The 20,868-nt window shown below is 46.0% G+C and overlaps 1 protein-coding gene across 1 annotated transcript in view; it reads left to right on the forward strand.

Moving 5' to 3' along the window:
• Nucleotides 1-17,872, forward strand: part of crebbpb (CREB binding protein b) — a 123,278-nt gene extending 105,406 nt beyond the window's left edge. The window contains exons 29-31 of the mRNA XM_070901740.1: nt 2,549-2,710; nt 12,420-12,701; nt 13,848-17,872. Of these exons, the coding sequence (XP_070757841.1) occupies nt 2,549-2,710; nt 12,420-12,701; nt 13,848-16,052 (2,649 nt within the window). The 3' untranslated portion in view covers nt 16,053-17,872. The remainder of the gene's footprint in view (nt 1-2,548; nt 2,711-12,419; nt 12,702-13,847) is intronic.
• The last annotated feature ends 2,996 nt before the right edge of the window (nt 17,873-20,868 follow it).

A 20,868-nucleotide genomic window follows, 5' to 3' on the forward strand; every position in this document is an offset into this window, starting at 1 on the left:
GTGTGGGAAATTGCACTCCGCTTCCATTGAGGGGCGGTAAGGCCAATTCTGCGGCGGGAGCAGGACTTCCACGCTGGGGGCTAAAATTCCCTGCCCCAGAAGGTTACCGCCCCCAAGATGGGAGCCTGTGCGGGGAGGCAGAGGAGAGACGGGGGCGGGGGATGGAGGGGAGAGTGATGGAGGTGGGGGGTGGAGAAACCCAGGGCGGGGGACGGGAGGGGCCACATTGCAGCGGAGGTCTGGGGGGGGGGGGCGAAGTGTGTTGGAGGGGCGGGCCTGGGGGCTCTGTGCCTCGGTGCGGGGAGTGTTCGGAATGGGGTGGACGGGTTGACTGCGCAGATGGCGGTTGGTGGATGTGGTGTGGTTGGCGTTGCGGGGCCGGGGCTGGGGGCTCGACATCCGGGGGTGTTCAGTATTTGGGAAGGATTCTGACGGGACGGGGTGGGTTGGGTGCGGGGGGAGTGTTCCTGGTGTTGGGTAGGTCTGGAGCCGGTAGGGGTCACGGTCTTGGGATGGGGGGGTAGGCTGTTTGGGGCTGGGATGGGGACAGACTTCTTCACTCGGGGAGTTGTTGGCCTGTGGGGTTCCCTGCCGCGGAGAGTTGTTGATGCCAGTTCATTGGATGTGTTCGGGAGGGAGTTGGATGTGGTCCTTGCGGCTGGGGGGCTGCTGGGATGGGTGATCAGCCATGATCTTGTTGAACGGCGGTGCAGGTTCGAAGGGCCGAATGGCCTACTCCTGCACCTATTTTCTATGTTTCTGTGTTTCTATATCCTTATTAGACGGGAAATTGTGTTAGGGAAATTGATGGGATTGAAGGCCGATAAATCCCCGGGTCCTGATAGTCTGCATCCCAGAGTACTTAAGGAAGTGGCCCTAGAAATAGTGGATGCATTGGTGATCATTTTCCAACAATCTCTCGACTCTGGATCAGTTCCTGTGGACTGGAGGGTAGCTAATGTAACACCACTTTTTAAAAAAGGAGGGAGAGAGAAAACGGGTAATTATAGACCGGTTAGCCTGACATCAGTAGTGGGGAAAATGTTGGAATCAATCATTAAGGATGAAATAGCAGCGCATTTGGAAAGCAGTGACAGGATCGGTTCAAGTCAGCATGGATTTATGAAAGGGAAATCATGCTTGACGAATCTTCTGGAATTTTTTGAGGATGTAACTGGTAGCGTGGACAAGGGAGAACCAGTGGATGTGGTGTATTTGGATTTTCAAAAGGCTTTTGACAAGGTCCCGCACAAGAGACTGGTGTACAAAATCAAAGCGCATGATATTGGAGGTAATGTACTGACGTGGATAGAGAACTGGTTGGCAGACAGGAAGCAGAGAGTCGGGATAAACGGGTCCTTTTCAGAATAGCAGGCAGTTGGGTGCCGCAGGGCTCAGTGCTGGGACCCCAGCTCTTTACAATGTACATCAATGATTTGGATGAAGGAATAGAGTGTAATATCTCCAAGTTTGCGGATGACACTAAACTGGGTGGCGGTGTGAGCTGTGAGGAGGATGCTAAGAGGCTGCAGGGTGACTTGGACAGGTTAGGTGAGTGGGCAAATGCATGGCAGATGCAGTATAATGTGGATAAATGTGAGGTTATCCATTTTGGGGGCAAAAACACGAAGGCAGAATATTATCTGAATGGCGGCAGACTAGAAAAAGGGGAGGTGCAACGAGACCTGGGTGTCATGGTTCATCGGTCACTGAAAGTGGGCATGCAGGTACAGCAGGCGGTAAAAAAGGCAAATGGTATGTTGGCCTTCATAGCTAGGGGATTTGAATATAGGAGCTGGGAGGTCTTACTGCAGTTGTACAGGGCCTTAGTGAGGCCTCACCTGGAATATTGTGTTCAGTTTTGGTCTCCTAGTCTGAGGAAGGACGTTCTTGCTATTGAGGGAGTACAGCGAAGGTTCACCAGACTGATTCCAGGGATGGCTGGGCTGTCATATGAGGAGAGACTGGATCAACTGGGTCTTTATTCACTGGTGTTTAGAAGGATGAGAGGGGATCTCATAGAAACATATAAGGTTCTGACAGGACTGGACAGGTTAGATGCGGGAAGAATGTTCTCGATGTTGGGGAAGTCCAGAACCAGGGGACATAGTCTTAGGATAAGGGGTAGGCCATTTAGGACTGAGATGAGGAGAAACTTCTTCAGTCAGAGAGTTGTTGACCTGTGGAATTCCCTGCCGCAGAGAGTTGTTGATACCAGTTCATTGGATATATTTAAGAGGGAGTTAGATATGGCCCTTACGGTTAAGTGGATCAAGGGGTATGGAGAGAAAGCAGGAAAGGGGTACTGAAGGAATGATCAGCCATGATCTTATTGAATGGTGGTGCAGGCTCGAAGGGCCGAATGGCCTACTCCTGCACCTATTTTTTATGTTTCTATGTGTTTACATTAGAAGGAAGTAAGCCCATAATGCACTAGGTTCCTAAATTGTGTCTGTATAAACTAATCTTTAGAAGGACAGTCATGGTGGATTACTCTCCCATGTGAGGTATCTAAAGTTGTTTAAATATCCTTTTATACCTTTTCCAGGGAAAGAAGGGAGACAGCAAAAATGCAAAGAAAAAGAACAACAAGAAAACTAATAAGAATAAAAGCAGCATTAGTCGAGCCAACAAGAAAAAACCAGGAATGCCGAATGTAGCTAATGACTTGTCCCAGAAGCTCTATGCCACGATGGAAAAGCATAAAGAGGTACTGTAGTCAGTTTTAAAATTCTGCCTACCTGAGCATCAATTTTTTTTTCCAATATGCTCTTCTTTCCTGAATCGTTACTGATATATTTTAATCATTTTTTTTTTAAACCTAGCAACTCCTGGGGTGAGGGAGGAGAAAATCAGCCAGGATTCATGGTCTTGGTTGTGATCCAGCAAACCCTGCTGCACGTGTACACATATGTGAGCATTGGTTAAGGCCTGGATTGGGCTCAGATGAAATCCATCCCCAGGGGCCAAATAGCCTGCCGATGCTCACTGTCATAAGAACATAAGAACTAGGAGCAGGAGTAGGCCATTTGGCCCCTCGAGTCTGCTCTACCATTCAATAAGATCATGGCTAATCTGATCTTGGCCTCAACTCCACTTCCCCCGCCCACTCCCCATAACCCTTGATTTCCTTATCATTCAAAAATCTGTCTATCTCCACCTTAAATATATTCAATGACCCAGCCTCCACAACTTTTTGGGGTAGAGAATTCCAAAGATTCACTCAGAGAAGAAATTCCTCCTAATTTCCATTTTAAATGGGCGATCCCTTATTCTGAAACAATGCCCCCTAGTTCAAGATTTCCCCATGGCGGGAAAAATTCCTCTCTGCATCTACCCTGTCCAGTCCCCTCAGAATCTTGTACGTTTCAAAAAGATTACCTCTCATTCTTCTAAACTCCAACCTGCTCAACCTTTCTTCATTAGACAACCCCTTCATCTCAGGAATCAACCTCGTGAGCCTTCTCTGAACTGCTTCCAATGCAAGTATATCCTTCCTTAAGTAAGACCAAAACTGTACGCAGTACTCCAGGTGTGGTCTTACCAACGCCCTGTACAGTTGTAGCAGGACTTCCCTACTTTTATACTCCATCCCCCTTGCAATAAAAGCCAACATTCCATTTGCCTTCCTGATTACTTGCTGTAACTGCATGCTAACTTTTTGAGTTTCATGTACCAGGACTCCCAGATCCCTCTGTACCTCAGCATTTTGTAATCTCTCCCCATTTAAATAATAATTTGTTTTTTTATTTTTCCTAACCAAGTGGTTAACCTCACATTTTCCCACATTATACTCCATCTGCCAAATTTCTGCCCAGTCACTTAGCCTATCTATATCCCTTTGCAGATTCTTTGCGTCCTCCTCACAACTTGCTTTCCCACCTATCTTTGTATCATCAACAAATTTGGCTACTTTACACTCTGTCCCTTCATCCAAGTAATTAATATAGATTATAAGTAGTTCAGGCCCAGCACTGTGGCACCCCACTAGTTATAGTTTGCCAACCTGACAATGACCCATTTATCCTGACTCTCTGTTTTCTGTTAGTTAGCCAATCCTCTATCCATGCTAATATATTACCCCCAACCCCGTGAGCTCTTATCCTGTGCAGTAACCTTTTATGTGGCATCTTACTGAATGCCTTCTAGAAATCCAAATACAGCTACTGGTTCCCCTTTATCCACCCTGCTCTTTACATCCTCAAAGAACTCCAGCAAATTTGTCAAAAATGATTTCCCTTTCATAAAACCATGCTGACTCTCCTTGACTGTATTATGATTTTCTAAATGTCCTGCTACTACTTCCTTAATAATGGACTCGAGCATTTTCCCAATTCCATTGTTAGCGAACTGGTCTTTGGTTTCCTGCTTTCTGTCTCCCTCCTTTCTTAAATAGGGACATTTCATTTGTAGTTACATGCTTACACATGGCCTCCTGAGAGACATCACAAAAGGTCGTGGACACACATAGAACTGTACCCTAGCAAGTGTAATTATATGTGGGTAGAACAAATGAAGGATAGAGACAGGATGAGTTGCTCGTCCATGAGCTTGCTTTATTAGACCAGAGTGAACCAAGCATGTTCATACCAAACCATGTGACAAACCATGTGATACAGGTAATACATTGCACTGTTTTCGCCCTTATAAAGAAATGTATGTATTCCCCCTCAAATACAATAAAACCATGGTCTCCCCTTTCCCAGCATTACATGTACCATATTACAAAAACTCCTGGCTTTTTTTCTTTTAAATGAACTACAAATCCAGTTTAATAACCAGTTTGCCGAGCCTTGCTGATCTCCTTAAAGAAGGTTTTGGTGTTGAGACAATTTTCAGGCTGTTCTGTCTTGGTTCCGAATTCACAGATGAACCTGTTTCTATCTCAGACTTGTTTGAACCTGATACTTAAGTTACAGAAGTCTGAACTGAGTCAAACTCACTTATGTGTTCATGATCAAGTGGTTCAAGATCACTGTCCAATCCAGGCCAGTTAACAAAGCTTTCTGCAATTGATTTCATGCTGACGATCCCTGGATGTTCAGTATGAAGTTCAGCCACTCTGTTTCCCCATTTGATACAACCTTGTTCACAGGGCAATTCAGTATGATGGTTATGGAATGGTTTCAATTCTGTGTCCATACACTGATCAGTCCATCCATTCAAGGTGTTTTCATACACTCCTTTCATTACTGAGTCTTTCTGAGTCTCATCTGCAATCTCAGTTGCATTCAAGGGAAAGTCTTTGTCAACTGCACCTAGCATGAAAATAGCACCTTCACTCCCAACACATGAATCCTCATGTGGCAATCGGGACAAGGCATCTGCGATTGCATTTTGCAATCGTATAGTCATATTGTGACAACAACACTGCCCAACGTTGCATTCTTGATGCAGCCATTGCAGGGATGACTGATTTGGGCCCCAATATTGCTCAGAGCGGTTTGTGATCGGCTATCCGTATACTTTCTGCAAATCAGGAACTGTTAGAATTTCTTGATTCCAAACACTATGGCGAGTGTTTCTTTTTCAATTTGCGAATCGTTTATTTCGCTCTTTGTGAGGATTGGCGATGCAAACGTGATTGGTTTCTCATTAAGTGGCTTATGACAGCTCCCACACCGTAACTGGAAGCATCACACGCTAACTTAAGCTCACGCTCTGTGTCGCAGTGCACAAGTAGAGCATTGTTAGAGAGACTTCTCTTACAAGCGTCATAAGCTTCCTGTTGCGTTTTCATCCACTTCCACTGGACATCCTTCTTAAGAAGCTCGTGCAATGGAGCTAACATGGTTGCCAACTCAGGTAAGAAACGTGCCTAGTACTGGACAGTTCCAAGGTTAACTCAAATGTTCTGTGGCTTTGGAACATTGATGACATCATCAACCTTTTCCTTCACTGGTTTCAAGCTATTTGCAGCAACTTTCAGACCAAGGTACACAACCTCGGGCTGCACAAAAGCAGATTTTCAGCTCATCAATTTGACATTGTGGGAATTCAATCTTTTAAGCGCTAGATCTAATACATCTAGATTTTCTTCCTCGTTGTTTGTTGTGATCAGCACATCGTTTTGATTGCATAAGCAACGTGGGTACGGTAGCATTGTGGTTATGTTACTGGACTACTAATCCAGAGGCCTGGACTAATAATCCAGTGATACAAGACCAAGTCCCACCACGGCAACTGGGGAATTTAAATTCAGTTAATTAAATGAATCTGGAACAAAAAGTTAATGGTGACCATGAAACTATCGGATTGTCGTAAAAACACAAGGAACTCTGCTGTCCTTACCTGGTCTGCCTCTATGTGACTCCAGACCCACAACAAACCGCAACAAGAAACAATAATGAGAATAAAGCTAGATGGACCTTGGCACTGGCTATGGACACGACGGCGGCACACCCAGTCCAGTCGAGCCCAAAAAGTCCTCCTCATGAACATCTGGGGACTTGTGCCAAAATTTGGAGAGCTGTCCCACAGACTAGTCAAGCAACAGCCTGACATAGTCATACAGAATCATACCTTTCAGCCAATGTCCCAAGCTCCTCCATCACCATCTCTGGGTATGTCCTGTGCCACTGACAGGTAAACAAACCCACAAGAGGTGGCAGTACAGTGGGATGGAGTGGCCCTGGGAGTCCTCAACATTGACTCCGGACCCCATGACTTCAGGTAAAGCATGGGCAAGGAAACCTCTTGTTGATTGCCACCTACAGCCCTCCCACAGGTGATGAATCCGTACTCTTCCATGTTGAACACCACATGGAAGAAGCACTGAGAGTAGCAAGGGCACAGAATGTACTCTCGGTGGAGGACTGCAAGAGTAGCTCGGTAGCATCGCTATTGACTAAGCTAGCTGAGTCCTGAAGGACATAGCTGCCAGACTGGGCCTGTGGCAGGTGGTGAGAGAACCAACACAACAGAAAAACCTACTTGACTTCGTCGTCTCCAATCTTACCTGTTGCGATGCATCTGTCCATGTCAGCATTGGTAGCAGTGACCACCGCATAGTCATTGTGGAGACGAAATCCTGTCTTCACACTAAGGACATCCTCCATCGTGTTGTGTGGCACTACCACCGTGCTAAATGGGATAGATTCAGAAGTAATCGAGCAGCTCAAAACTGGACATCCATGAGGTGCTATGGGTTAACAACAGCAGAATTGTATTCCACCACAATCTTTACCTCATGGCCCGACATATCCCTCACACTACCATTACCATCAAGGCAGGGGACCAGCCCTGGTTCAATAAAGATTATAGAAGAGCATGGCAGGATCAGCACCAGGCGTACCTAAAATGAGATGCCAACCTGGGGAAGCTGCATCTCAGGACTACATGCATGCTTAACAGCATGTTAGAACAGAGCTAAGCGATCCCACAATCAACGGATCAGATCAAAGCTCTGCAGTCCTGCCACATCCAGCCATGAATGGTGGACCATTAAACAACAAATGGGAGGAGGAGGCTGCATGAATACCCCATCCTCAATGATGGCGGAGCCCAGCACATGAGTGCAAAAGACAAGGCTGAAGCGTTTGCAACCATCTTCAGCCAGAAGTGCCGAGTGGATGATCCAGCTCAGGTTCCTCCTGAGGTCCCTCCATCACAGAAGCCGGTTTTCAGCCAATTCGATTCACTCCACCTGATATCAAGAAACGGCTGAGCGCACTGGATACAGCGAAGGCTATGGGCCCTGACAACATCTCAGCTGCTCTAGCCAAGCTGGTTCAGTACATCTACAACACTGGCCTCTATCCGACAATGTGGAAAACTGCCCAGGTATGTCCTGTCCACAAAAATCAGGACAAATCCATTCCGTCCAATTACTGCCCCATCAGTCTACTCTCATCATCAGCAAAGTGGTCGAAGCTATCGAACCCACTATCAAGTGGCACTTACTCACCAATAACCTGATCACTGATGCTCAGTTTGGGTTCCGCCAGAACCACTATGCTCCGGACCTCATTACAGCCTTGGTCCAAACATGGACAAAAGAGCTGAATTCCAGAGGTGAGGTGAGAGTGATTGCCCTTGACATTAAGGCAGCATTTGACCGAGTAGTATCAAGACACCCTAGTAAAGCTGAAGTCAATGGGAATCAGGGAAAAAATTCTCTCCTGGCTGGAGTCATACCTAGCACAAAGGAAGATGATTGTTGGAGGTCAATCGTCACAGCCCCAGGACATCGCTGCAGGAGTTCCTCAGGGCAGTGTCCTTGGCCCAGACACCTTCAGCTGGTTCATCAATGGACCTTCCCTCCATCATAAGGTCAGAAGTGGGGATGTTCGCTGATGACTGCAGTGTTCAGTGCCATTCGCAACTCCTCAGAAAATGAAGCAGTTCACACCTGCCTGCAGCAAGACCTGGACAACATTCACGCTTGGGTTGATGAGTGGCAAGTAACATTCAGATCACACAAGTGTCAGGCAATGACTACCTCCAAAAAGAGATCATCTAACCACCGTCCCTTAACATTCAGTGTCGCTACCATCGCCGAATCTCCCATCAACATCCTGGGGGTTACCATTGACCAGAAACTTAACTGAACCAGCCACATAAATACTGTGGCAACAAGAGCAGGTCAGAGACTGGCTATTCTGTGGCGAGTGTCTCACCTCCTGACTCCCCAAAGCACCATTTACAAAGCACCAGTCAGGAGTGTGATGGAATACTCTCCACCTGTCTGGATGAGTGCAGCTCCAACAACAACACAAGAAGTTCGACACCATCCAGGACAAAGCGGCCCGCTTGATTGGCACCCCATCCACCACCTTAAACATTCACTCCCTCCACCACCGGCGCACCGGAACTGCAGTGTGTACCCTCTACAAGATGCACTTCAGATACTTGCCAAGGCTTCTTCGAAACCCGCGACCTCTACCACCTAGAAAGACAAAGGGCAGCACAGCACGTGGGAACGCCACCACCTCCACGTTTCCCTCCAAGTTACACACCATCCTGACTTGGAAATATATCGCCATTCCTTCATCGTCGCTGGGTCAAAATCCTGGAACTCCCTCCCTAACAGCACTGTGGGAGCACCTTCACCACATGGACTGCAGCGGTTCAAGGCGGTGGCTCACCACCACCTTCTTAAGGGCAATTAGGGATGGGCAATAAATGCTAGCCTGGCCAGCAATGCCCACATTCCATGAAGGAATAAAAAAACATTTGGAACTCCTTGCAAAATCTTATCCAACGTAGTCTGGAAGATTTTGGGAGAGGACTTTACACCATATAGCAGCTTGGTGTATGAATACAGTCCCTTGTGTGTGTTGATGGTGAGATACTGTTGACTCTTTGGCAACATTTAGCTGAGCTTAAGCATGCGATGGGTCAAGCTTGGAGAAAACCTTTGACCCAGAGAGTGCTGCTACAAATCTTGCAATGTAGTTAATGGGTAGCGCTCATCAGCAATTGCTTGGTTGATAGTAACTTTGTGGTCACTGCACAAGCATACAGTTTGTCTGCTTTGGGCACGACCACAATCTGGGTAGCCCATTCACTTTTTCAGTTTTTACTCTCACGCCGTTCTCTCTCAGCTTCGCTAGCTCTTCCTCCACCTGACTTTTCACCGTATAGCGGACCAGCCTTGCTTTACAATAGACAGGCTTCGCGGTGGAGTTAATGCGGATATGCACATCATACCTAGTGATGCCCTCGTATGTCTGTGAGCATGCTTTCGTACTTCAGCATTGTATCAAGTTGCTTCTTTGTAGCATTGACACTGAAGATGTTTTTCCAGTCAAGTTTTAACTTTCTCAACCAGGCTTTGCACATGAGAGTTGGCCTGTTGTTGTAGCTCACTATAATAATAGGCAGCTTTACTTGACTGGTCATTGTGTTGAACTGTACATTCCATTTGTCCACATGTCTCTAGGACCTCTCCGGAGTAGGTTTTTAACTCTACGGTACTCTTTGTAAGTGGTATTTGATTAAACTTACTGTGTCCTTACTCATGATCGAGCAGTCCGCCGCAGTGTCGATATCAATATATTGCGTGTTGATCAAAAGTTTTGTACGAAAGTCTTTCTCATGACTGCTAGCATTGCCACTAGTGGCATAGATGCTGTAGATGCCTATTTCTTCAACGTCAGGTGTGTTCACTTCAATATTGTGAACTCCTCCCATTTGTTGTTGCTGCTTTGCATTGCCACTAGAATGTTTTTTTCCTCCTGCTTCAGATCTAGCTCTGTGAGCTGTTGAAATATGGCCTTGCTTCCGGCAGTGAAAACACTTCGCATTTCTGTATTGACAGGACTGTGGTGAGTGATTTCCATTGCAGCGATAACAATTCACTAAACTGCTCTCTCCAACATGCTTTTGACCCAGTCTCTCAAGCTTTCAGTTTGGCGGTGGTTTTGTGACTGTAGACCTCAGCTGCACTCGTCACTTGAATTGGACGGAGCTTCCAAGCATTCTTAGATGCTATCTCCATAGATAAGGCAATTTTGCATGCAATGTCAAAAGTTAGGTTCGGAGTGTTCAGTAACTTGGGCTGTGTGCGCTCATCCACCAGTCCACACACAAACCTACCTCACAACACACCATCCAAAAATATGCCAAAGTTACAATGCAAAGACAAGTTCTTAAGAGCTGTAATGTACTCACTGATGGTGTCACTTCATTTTTGGTTATAACTGCTATTTCTAATGGTTTTGGGTCGAAATAGTCCTCCAGTTTCTCGACAATGTCTTCAAACGACGCATCCTTTGCTTTCCCCTGGTGCGAGTAGGTTTGTCAATGTTCCATAGACATCTGGCCTGGTCTCCATTAGAAAAATTGCTTTCTTCCGTTTACAAATTATTTTATTTTGAGTTTAAACATTCTCATTTGCACCTTCGGTCTCAATAATATTGGCCCTACAAAAACATCTCCATCCATTCAGTGTAAGAACTGAATGGTTTGCGAGCTCGGCCATACGTGCCGAGGCTGCCGAATAATCCCATAGGCGCGGCCATGATTGTCCTGATCCCGTCGAACAGAAACTCAGCACACAACCTGTGAGAATCGGCGCTGCAGTTGCTGTGTATACGCAAAGGCGACGCAGACACTTCTGCATCAGCATTAACAGTAAAACCACAAAAATTCAGTTTAGGTGTCACACACTTCACCTTAAACTTGTTCACGTGAAGGTCCTTTAATGATCCCTAAAAATGGCTTTGGGATCCCATCCTCATCGCCACAATGTAATATACGTGGGGAGAACAGACAAAGATACGATGAGTTGCTAGTCCATGTGCTTGTTTGTTGGGCCAGAGTGAACTGAGCATACTCATACCAAACCATGTGATAAACCATGTGATAAATATATTATAGCAAAGGATCAGCATTGATTGGTCGGGGGAATATTAGTGAGGTGGAGGGGGAGAACAAAAGCTTATAATAGGTTTCAGATTCCAGAACAATCCTACTTAATCATATTACACCTCGCGGAATCAGTTGGTCTTTTATCTTTGTGCTTTGTGTACTACTGCAGAGTTAAGCAGCCGTGTTGTCCAGTAACTAAGATATTGGAAGGTTGGGCGTCTGAGTTTCCGTTTTAGTCTCTATTGATGTTTGTGTTGTGGCTTTTTTAGATAGTAAATTTGCTAGTTTGAATTGTGCGTGAGAGAAAGACAGGGACACAGACACCGAGGAGGAATAACTGGCACAGAGTGGAAGGGAGAAATGCCCTATCTCCTGCCAGATCAACCATAGTGTGGCAAAATGGTCTCTGAAAAGTTTTGCAGGCTGCACCATTCCATCTCTTGATCGAGGCAAATGGGAGAGAGCAAGAGCACGCAACAGTCAAAAGAAGAATACTACTTCCTGAAAATCACAAAAGCTAACCCAGGAGTTAGTTGGTTGATCACTTTACTTATTACTAGTTATTCAGATATTGATTTGTGGCACTGCTAAGATTAGCTAGAGCAGGGAACCAAGTTTATGCCCCAGCTTTGACCATTTTGAACTCTCTCCTCTTTATTTGGCAGTGTAGTTGGTGTTTTGCCATGTTTTCTAAATTGTGCCTCGTATTGGGTTATTTAAGACGGTGTATACTGGCCAAAACTCATCTTCCAGCTCTGCCAATGGAAGACAGATGCCAATAAGACTACCCCTCACCCCCAAACCAAGACCTGCAGTGACTATCAGGATCTATCTCAGCAGCGGGTGTCAGGCCAACCTTTTTTTAAGGGGAATGAGTTACTGAAGTTCACTTTATCCTCACGTTCTAAGTGCAAATGGGATGTGATGCGATATTAGGTGTGGAACAGTTTCATTCCTATAAAGTAACTGCGGACAAACTTTCCTGTTTCTGATTCAGATATTTTTATTTTTAAAGTGCATTGAATTTCCAAGCTAACATTGTGTAAGAAATGCATCGATTCCCTGATCTTGGTTGTTCCTTTCTAATGATAGCTCTACGTTTCTAGGTATTTTTTGTGATCCACTTCCATGCTGGACCCGTGGTGAACACCTTGCCCTCTGTTGTGGACCCCGACTCCTTGCTGAGCTGTGATTTGATGGATGGCCGTGATGCTTTCCTGACGCTGGCTAGGGACAAGCACCTGGAGTTCTCTTCATTGCGCCGTGCGAAGTGGTCCACCATGTGCATGCTGGTGGAGTTGCACAATCAAGGCCAGGACCGATTTGTCTACACATGCAACGAGTGCAAGCACCATGTGGAAACACGGTGGCACTGCACAGTCTGTGAGGTAGGACGGGCTAACTCCTTGAAAATAATTCATGTTCGGTGATCCTCTAAGTTAATCACTTGTGTCGTTTGATAAGAGCTCTTGGAGGGGGGTAAGTGTAGTTAGCAGGTGCATTAACCAGTTCCAGTCAGTGTGCAGCAGGAGTCCCTAGTCTTTGCTGGGTTGAGATCAGCTAACCCAGCACAGCAAGGCCCATTGAGAACAGGAGGGGAAAATTGACCAGGGTTCCTGCCACTGATCACTATTGAGTGGAAAGTGTGTGTTGGTGAGCAGATGGAGGCGGGAGACAGCTTGGCAGTACTGCCCCCAAGGTTCAATTAGTCTGCTGATGATCAGTGGCGAGGCACTGAGGGTGCCCTGAGCCTGTGATCCAGCAAGAATGAGCACCTTCTGGGAAGGAGGGCATAATAAGGGCCAGAAACCTTCCACCTACCCCATGCCTTAAAATGCATACGAATCTCTCTTAAATTCTATTCTATTCCGTGTAAGTTTATTTGTTTTTAATATTGATCTTTTCCTAGAACATCAAAATTATAAATGCTATGAAGTGGAATTGATGCATAATATGAAGAACATGATTAAGAAGGGATATACTTGCATTGGAGTCAGTTTAGAGAAGGTTCATGAGGTTGATTCCTGAGATGACGGGGCTGTCTTAAGACGAAAGGTTGAGCAGGTTGGGCCTGTACTCATTGGAGTTTAGAAGTTTGAGAGGTGATCTTATTGAAACATATAAGATTCTGAGGGGGCTTTACAGGGTAGAAGCAGAGAGGATGTTTCCCTTCGTGGGGGAATCTAGAACTAGGGGGCATAGTTTCAGAATAAGGGGTCGCCCATTTAAAACCGAGATGAGGAGCAATTTCTTCTCTCGGGGTCATAAATCTGTAGAATTCTCTATCCCAGAGAGCTGTGGAGCTGTGAATATATTTAAGGTGTTGATAGATACATTTTTGAATGATAAGGGAGTCAAGAGTTATGGGGAGTGGGCGGGGAAGTGGAGTTGAGGCCAAGATCAGATCAGCCATGATCTTATTGAATGGCAGAGCAGGATCAAGGGGCCAAATGGCCGACTCCTGCTCCTATTTCTTATGTTCTTATGTTCTAAAATACAGTGGTTCTCACTTCATTCTTCCCCCTCTTGTCCAGGACTACGACTTGTGTGTCAACTGCCACAACATCAAAGGCCATGAGCACAAAATGGTTAAATGGGGCTTGGGGCTAGATGACGAGAGCAGTAACCAACCAGATCCGCTTTCCAAGAGCCCGCAAGAGTCTCGTCGCCTCAGCATCCAACGTTGCATCCAGTCTTTGGTCCACGCCTGCCAGTGCCGCAATGCCAACTGCTCGTTGCCGTCCTGCCAGAAGATGAAGCGGGTCGTCCAGCACACCAAGGGCTGCAAACGCAAGACCAACGGAGGCTGTCCTGTCTGCAAGCAGCTTATTGCGCTCTGCTGTTACCATGCAAAACACTGCCAAGAGAACAAATGCCCTGTGCCATTCTGCCTCAACATCAAACATAAGCTACGCCAGCAGCAACTGCAACACCGGCTGCAGCAAGCGCAGATGCTCCGCAGAAGGATGGCCACCATGCAGCGCGGAAATGTGCCTCAGCAAAGTTTGCCTTCTCCTACCTCAGCTGCGCCTGTTACGCCCACTGGACAGCAGCAGCCAGGCACCCCTCAGACGCCGCAGCCTCAGCCCCCGCCTCAGACCCCACCATCCAACAACTTGCCAAGTGGCTTCCCCAATCCACCAAGGACTCAACCCCCCACTACTGTCTCGCAAGGAAAGCCCACGAACCAGGTCGCGCCGCTTCCCCAAGCCCCTCCTGCTCAGCCCCCGCCAGCTGCGGCGTTGGAGGTGGCCAGGCAGATTGAGCTCGAGGCCCAGCAGCAACAACAGCTTTACCAAATGGCAAACATGAACAATGGTCTAGGGATGGCACGGCAAAGCATGATGGCACAGCAGATCGGCCCCGTCAACCAGATGCCGGCCGTGGGTATGAAAGTCGCTCGGCCTTCAATGGGTCAGGTGATGCCTGGCATGCAGCCAGGGCAGTGGCCACAAGGAACGACACTATCACAGTCACAGCCTCTGCAGACTGGCATGCCGAGGAGTAGCATGCAGATGACATCGCCGCAGACATCGGCAGGGCAGAGGATGCCAGGTGTCCAGCAACCTCCGCGAAGCAACATCTCCCCGAATGCTCTCCAGGACCTCTTGCGGACATTGAAATCGCCCAGTTCCCCCCAGCAGCAGCAGCAGGTGCTCAATATTTTGAAGTCCAACCCACAACTCATGGCAGCATTCATAAAGCAACGAACAGCTAAGTACCAGGCTAACCAGCCCGGCATGCAGCCTCAACCCAGCATGCAACCTCAAGCCCAGCCCAGAATGCAGCAAGCAGGCATGCACGCTCAAGCAAGCATGCAGAATCCACTGCAGAACTTGAACCCCATGCAGGCAGGTGCCCAGCGGGCTACCTTGTCCCCACAGCAGCAAGGCTTAGGCGGCATGAACGCCCAAGGCCAAACCATGAACATGATGAATCCTGGGCACAACCCCAACTTGGCGAATATGAACCCGCAGTACAGGGAGCTGCTGATCAGGCGCCAGCAGCTCCTACAGCAGCAGCAGCAACAACAGGGCACTGGCATGGCTGGAGGAATGGCAGGTCACACTCCGTTCCAGCAACCACAAGGACCAGCTTACCCACAAGCCATGTCACAGCAACGCATGCAGCAGCACATGCCCATGCAAGGTGGGCCAATGAGACAGATCACCCAGATGGGGCAGATAAACCAGCTGAGTCAGCCAGGGATGGGAGCTGACGGGACTCCCACCATCCAACAGACGCTACAGCAGCGGATTCTGCAGCAGCAACAGATGAAGCAGCAAATGGGCTCGCCAGGCCAGCCCAACCCCATGAGCCCCCAGCAGCACATGCTCTCAGGACAGCCGCAGTCATCTCACCTTCAGAACCAACAGATCGCCACTTCCCTCAGCAACCAGGTGCGGTCTCCACAGCCGGTGCCCTCGCCGCGACCCCAGTCCCAGCCTCCACATTCCAGCCCTTCACCCAGGATACAGCCACAGCCTTCTCCCCACCACGTCTCTCCCCAGACCGGCTCCCCACACCCAGGACTAGCAGCACCCCAGGCTAACCCCATGGATCAGGGACACTTTAGCACCCCAGAACAGAGTGCAATGCTTCCACAACTGACTAATCCCAGCATTAGTGCTATACATAGTGCCACTGGTGACTTAGGACTGGGTGCTGACAGCTCTAGCCTAACGAGCTCCACTATTACATGTGACACACTAGAAAAGTTTGTGGAAGAAAACTTGTAGCATTTTGGGAGCAATTTTTCCTGAGACTTTTTGTACTGAAAATTTCAGCTGTCTGGGGACGAGCAATCCCTGGAAGGAACTGCAACTTCCTAAGACATTGAGGGGTGACTTGCTGTTAAAATACAAAGAATATATTTTTTGTTCCGACTGGTTGCACATTCTGGTCGTGTTTTGTTTTTTCCTTTTATTTTTGTTTCCTGTTTTCTTTTGTTGCTAATGACTCATCGCCTAATTTTTTTTAAATGGAAAAAAAAGCAAGTTCGTTATATTATTCATATTTTTTATTTTGTATTTTTCAGACTTTAAGCATTTTTTGTGTTTAAAAACTGGGAAAGAAAATTTCCTGAAAAATGCAACATATAATGTATACCAATAATTTTCTGACGTGTTCTGGGAAGGTTTTTCTATAGTGAAGTCTGTGCGGGCGTTTCAAGTATTAAATTTGTATAGATAGGAATAGACCATTGCACACATGTACTGGCAAATGCCAAACCTTGTCTTGCAGATGTAGAAATTGTTGCTTTGTTTCATGATAAACTGGTTTTAGTGAAACTAGGATGATCACTGATAGATTGTGCTGATTTTAATAGAAGAAATATCCTTTCCTTTCCTCCTTTATTCTCTGTGAAACTTGAAATGAGAAGAAAGCAATTATAGTGTAAATCATGCAAGTTATATAATTACTATAAATAAGGAAACAAAACTCTCAATCACTGTATAAACTGGTTAAAAACTCATTTCTTACTTATATACCATATTGTTAAATAAACTGTGTGCAACAGAAAACAGGTTTGTACTTCTTTAGTATTTGAAGAGGTGTTTTTAAAAATAAAAGGGAATATGTGTTTAAAGCCTCCCCAACTCTCCCTTGTTAGAGATGTTGGTGAGTCCCATCAAAACTGTAGGGCTCCAAAATTCAGTTTTCCAGAATTGAAAGAGCTTACTTGTTAAAAATGGTGTTTCAAAATGGAAACTAGTGCAGGCCAGATTCTGAGACTGTGTGTGTTTGTTAAGCCACTACCGTCTGCTGATTGCCCATTCGCTAACCCCCCCCCCCCCCCCCCGACACACAAACAGTTCCCTTCCCTCCCTCCTGTCAGACACAGTACCAGCAGAAAGTGAGAGCAGCGGCCAGAGAACTGCACCCATGATTGGGAGAGTCAGTCCCTGCTGCTGAGCTCTCTCTCCACACACAGTTTTCAGTCAGCCATCTTGCTTTCCTTCTGATGTTTTTAATTTTTTTAAGAAAACAGAAAATTAAATTCTGGAATGCTGCAGTTTTTATATAGTGTATAAAGTTTCAGAAACTTGATTCCTATGCAGCCTCAATCTACTCTCGCCAACTGTGTAACTTATGTGTACTTCAGCTAAGTGTATAGAATGATGGTTGCTGACAGCCGTTTACTGCCTTCGTTGGATCAGCTGGTTATTTCTTGAACTTTGTTGAAGGTTAATCTGAGCTGCCTGCATGCAGGTGTTGGTGTATATGTTTCTGAATTGTACAAAATTGATGAAGTACTCAACTGTGAAAAGTTCAAATGTTCAAACCTGGTGCCCTGACATTGGCGCATTAGATTGCAGACAGTTGGTGTGTGTTTGTTATTTTGGTTATTTTTGCTTTAAGTATGTATTTCTGTTTTGTTTAATTTTGTGTAGCAATGATACTGTGTACACTTAAAAGGAGTGGACAGTACTTGCCTTCTGTGGGATCCTTGCACGCTTATTTTTTTTTTCTTTAAAGAGTTGCAAGAACCCGTTCATCTGACCTACTTAGCCTACAGTTAAAATCGCAAAATAAAATCTGCATTATTGTAAAGTGTATAAAATGCTGCAGCAATTGTGTATTTGTTTCTTCTCCCTCCCGGCCAGCTCAACTTCTGTGACAGTTTCTCTTCTTGAAAAGTTGTTTGTGATCTCTGGTGTCTGTTTAATGGGCATCATTCTCCATTCCCCAGTTCCTTCACCTGAAATGATTTGCCCATATTTCCCTTTACCCTTTTAATTCCTGTTATTTCTTTTTTTGTTCTCTCGTGTATCAATTCTCTGCACATACTTATTTTAGAATGAACATGAAAAAGAATTGCATGTGCTTGGTTAAGTTGAACTCTGCAGAGAGTATCATAGAATCATAGAAATATTACCACACAGAAAGAGGCAATTTGGCCCATTGTGTCTGTGCCGCAGCAACAACAGGCCAGGTGCCCTGTCTGGAGCTGCTGGTTGATGCTGCAGATGTGGTGGTTTCCATGCTTTGCGTAGAATGAGCATGTTAAATCTGATTTTAGATGAATATAAGGAGACTGATGAAAGCGGTTCAGGACTGGCATACCAAAGGTGGCAATTTTTGTCTTCCATTAAACTGGCTGTAACTATTGGCGAATCTTAAGGGATCTGTCTGTATCTTAGAACTAGTTCCAGTCAGTTTTCCCTGAATAATAATCTGCTTCCATTCTTCACCACCGGGAGCTGGATTAAGCCCAGATTGATGGAATAATAGTCTGTCCCAGTAGACTCTCCATAGGAACTAATTGTGAAGTTATTCTAATGAAAAAAGGACATGAGGAAAGGTCATCAGAATTCAGAAGAATGAGGTGTGATCTTATTGAAACGTATAAGATTATGAAGGGGCTTTATGCAGAGAGAATGTTTCCACTGATAGGGGAGACTAGAACTAGGGGATATAATCTTAGAATAAGGGGCCACCCATTTAAAACTGAGATGAGGAGGAATTTCTTCTGAGGGTTATAAATCTGGAAGCCGTGACATTGAATAAATTTAAGACAGAGATGGATAGCTCCTTAACCGATAAGGGGTTATGGGGAGCGGGCAGGGAAGTGGACCTGAGTCCATGATCGGATCAGCCATGATCGTCTTAAATGGCAGAGCAGGCGCAAAGGGCCGTATTACCTATTCCTGCTCCTATTTCTTACGTTCTTAAAGAAAGACTTTCACAACCTTGGGATGTCCCAAAGCACTTTACAGCCAACCAGTTACTTTTGAAGTGTAGTCACTGTTGTAAATGTAGCGATGTAAAGTAGTACAGCAGCAAATCCAGAGTGCAGAACTGGCCATAACTCGTAATTTGGCTTTGAATATTCAGAAAGGTGACAAGGAGGCTGATGTGGAATGGGGCTGTCTAATACTGCTGCAGTGGAAGAAGCCCCAAGATTGAAGGCATGTTGTTGGGACAGTAAAGAGGGTGCTCTGACTGCAGCTGCTGTGGTACCCTTGGATACAAAGCAACTTCCCATCACTGTGACCCCTCGCCTTGATGCGTGTACTCTGACAAAGCTGACAGGTGGGAGGAGGCTTGTGTGGGACATATACACCAGCATGGACCAAATGGCCTGTTTCTGTGCTGTAATGACTATGTTGTGCTGTAAAGACTATATAAAAGCTGTTCCAACCAGTGGGTGGTCAGGAAGGCAGGTATGTTGAAGTGTGAGTATGCAGCCTTCCCTGTAAGTGCCTTGCCAGAATGGCTATTCATGAGAGACTCTGAACATCGAATATCGACTGAAGGAGTCCATCATTTGGAACACTCATCTGTCCTCGCCTAACATCCCCCTTCTGCCCTGGCCCCCGGCCAAGTTTTCTCCACAGCCAATGCGATTGGTTTATAAGCTTGTCGAGATTTTATACAGCATAGCTTTGCCACTTTTATTTCACCTGTGTAAAAACTCCAAGGCAACATAAAAATGGCGAGGCGATAAACACAGCCACTTGCAGATGAACCTCCGCCTCTGGATTGTGGAATAGTATAGAAACAAAACAATATTGCAGTAGTTGGATGGAGAAGGGGGAGGGATATTCAGATAGCTGCACATTCTGCAACCAGGCTGACCGATGTAATCCATTCACATGTACCGGATTAGAAAGCCGAGTTCAAATTCCACCAGGGCAAGGTGTGAAATTCAATTTAGTAAAAATGATCATGAAAGCTGCTGGATTGTGAAAAGACAACTGGTTTGCAAGTGTCCTTCAGGAACCTGCCACCCCTGCCTGATTTGACCTACATGTGACAACCTATCCCACACTGCACAGTTGACACCTAATGCCCTAAACAGAGTGTCGCCAGCATCCCAAGAACAAGTATTACATATATAAATGTGTAAATGTTTCACTGTGTAGTTCAGGGTGCGTCACATACACATTGTAGTGTATTTTACTCCATCTTGTATGGTTAAATAGCGGTTTCTCTCGCCTGATTTTCAGGGTGCAGTTGCTCCCTAGTGCGAGGGGTGTGATTGTTTTATGACCCAGTATTTCCATGTTTTGTGACTTTTTTAATCCCCATAATTTTTTTTAATTCTCCAGCTCCGGTCATAACTTCAGAGTAGGGCATTAAGAGTCAGATCTCCGCATGTAATCAGAACTTTAAAAACTGGCACAAGATTTCTTGTTTTTAACTGGAGAACACTTGCTGCGGCCGAGTCCTTATGCTTAGGACAGTGTGTTCTGAGCGTCGTCCCTTTCCTTGGCAGGGAACTTCAAGCTTCGACAGTCTACTCAGCTTGAGTGCAAATCAAGTGCAAATCTTCGTGTGGTTAACAAAGCTACAGCCCCCATCACCATTAATTCTATCGAAGCCCCTTTTAAAGGGGGGGGATGATATTCTATTGTATTGTACCACAATCTCACATAAAGGGACAAATCACCAACAACTTGGATGTGACGCAGATAAAATGTCGCAAGGCTCTTCACAGGAGTATAGTCAAAAATTGGATGTGCATCACCTTGTTGCAAAGAGTCATGTTAGTTGGGGACAGCTCTGTTACAGGCATTGTATGAGGAAGCCCTGGTGTGAGCACGTCTG

Source organism: Pristiophorus japonicus, chromosome 15 (genome assembly GCF_044704955.1).
Source record: "Pristiophorus japonicus isolate sPriJap1 chromosome 15, sPriJap1.hap1, whole genome shotgun sequence".
Classification (NCBI taxonomy): Eukaryota; Metazoa; Chordata; class Chondrichthyes; family Pristiophoridae; genus Pristiophorus; species Pristiophorus japonicus.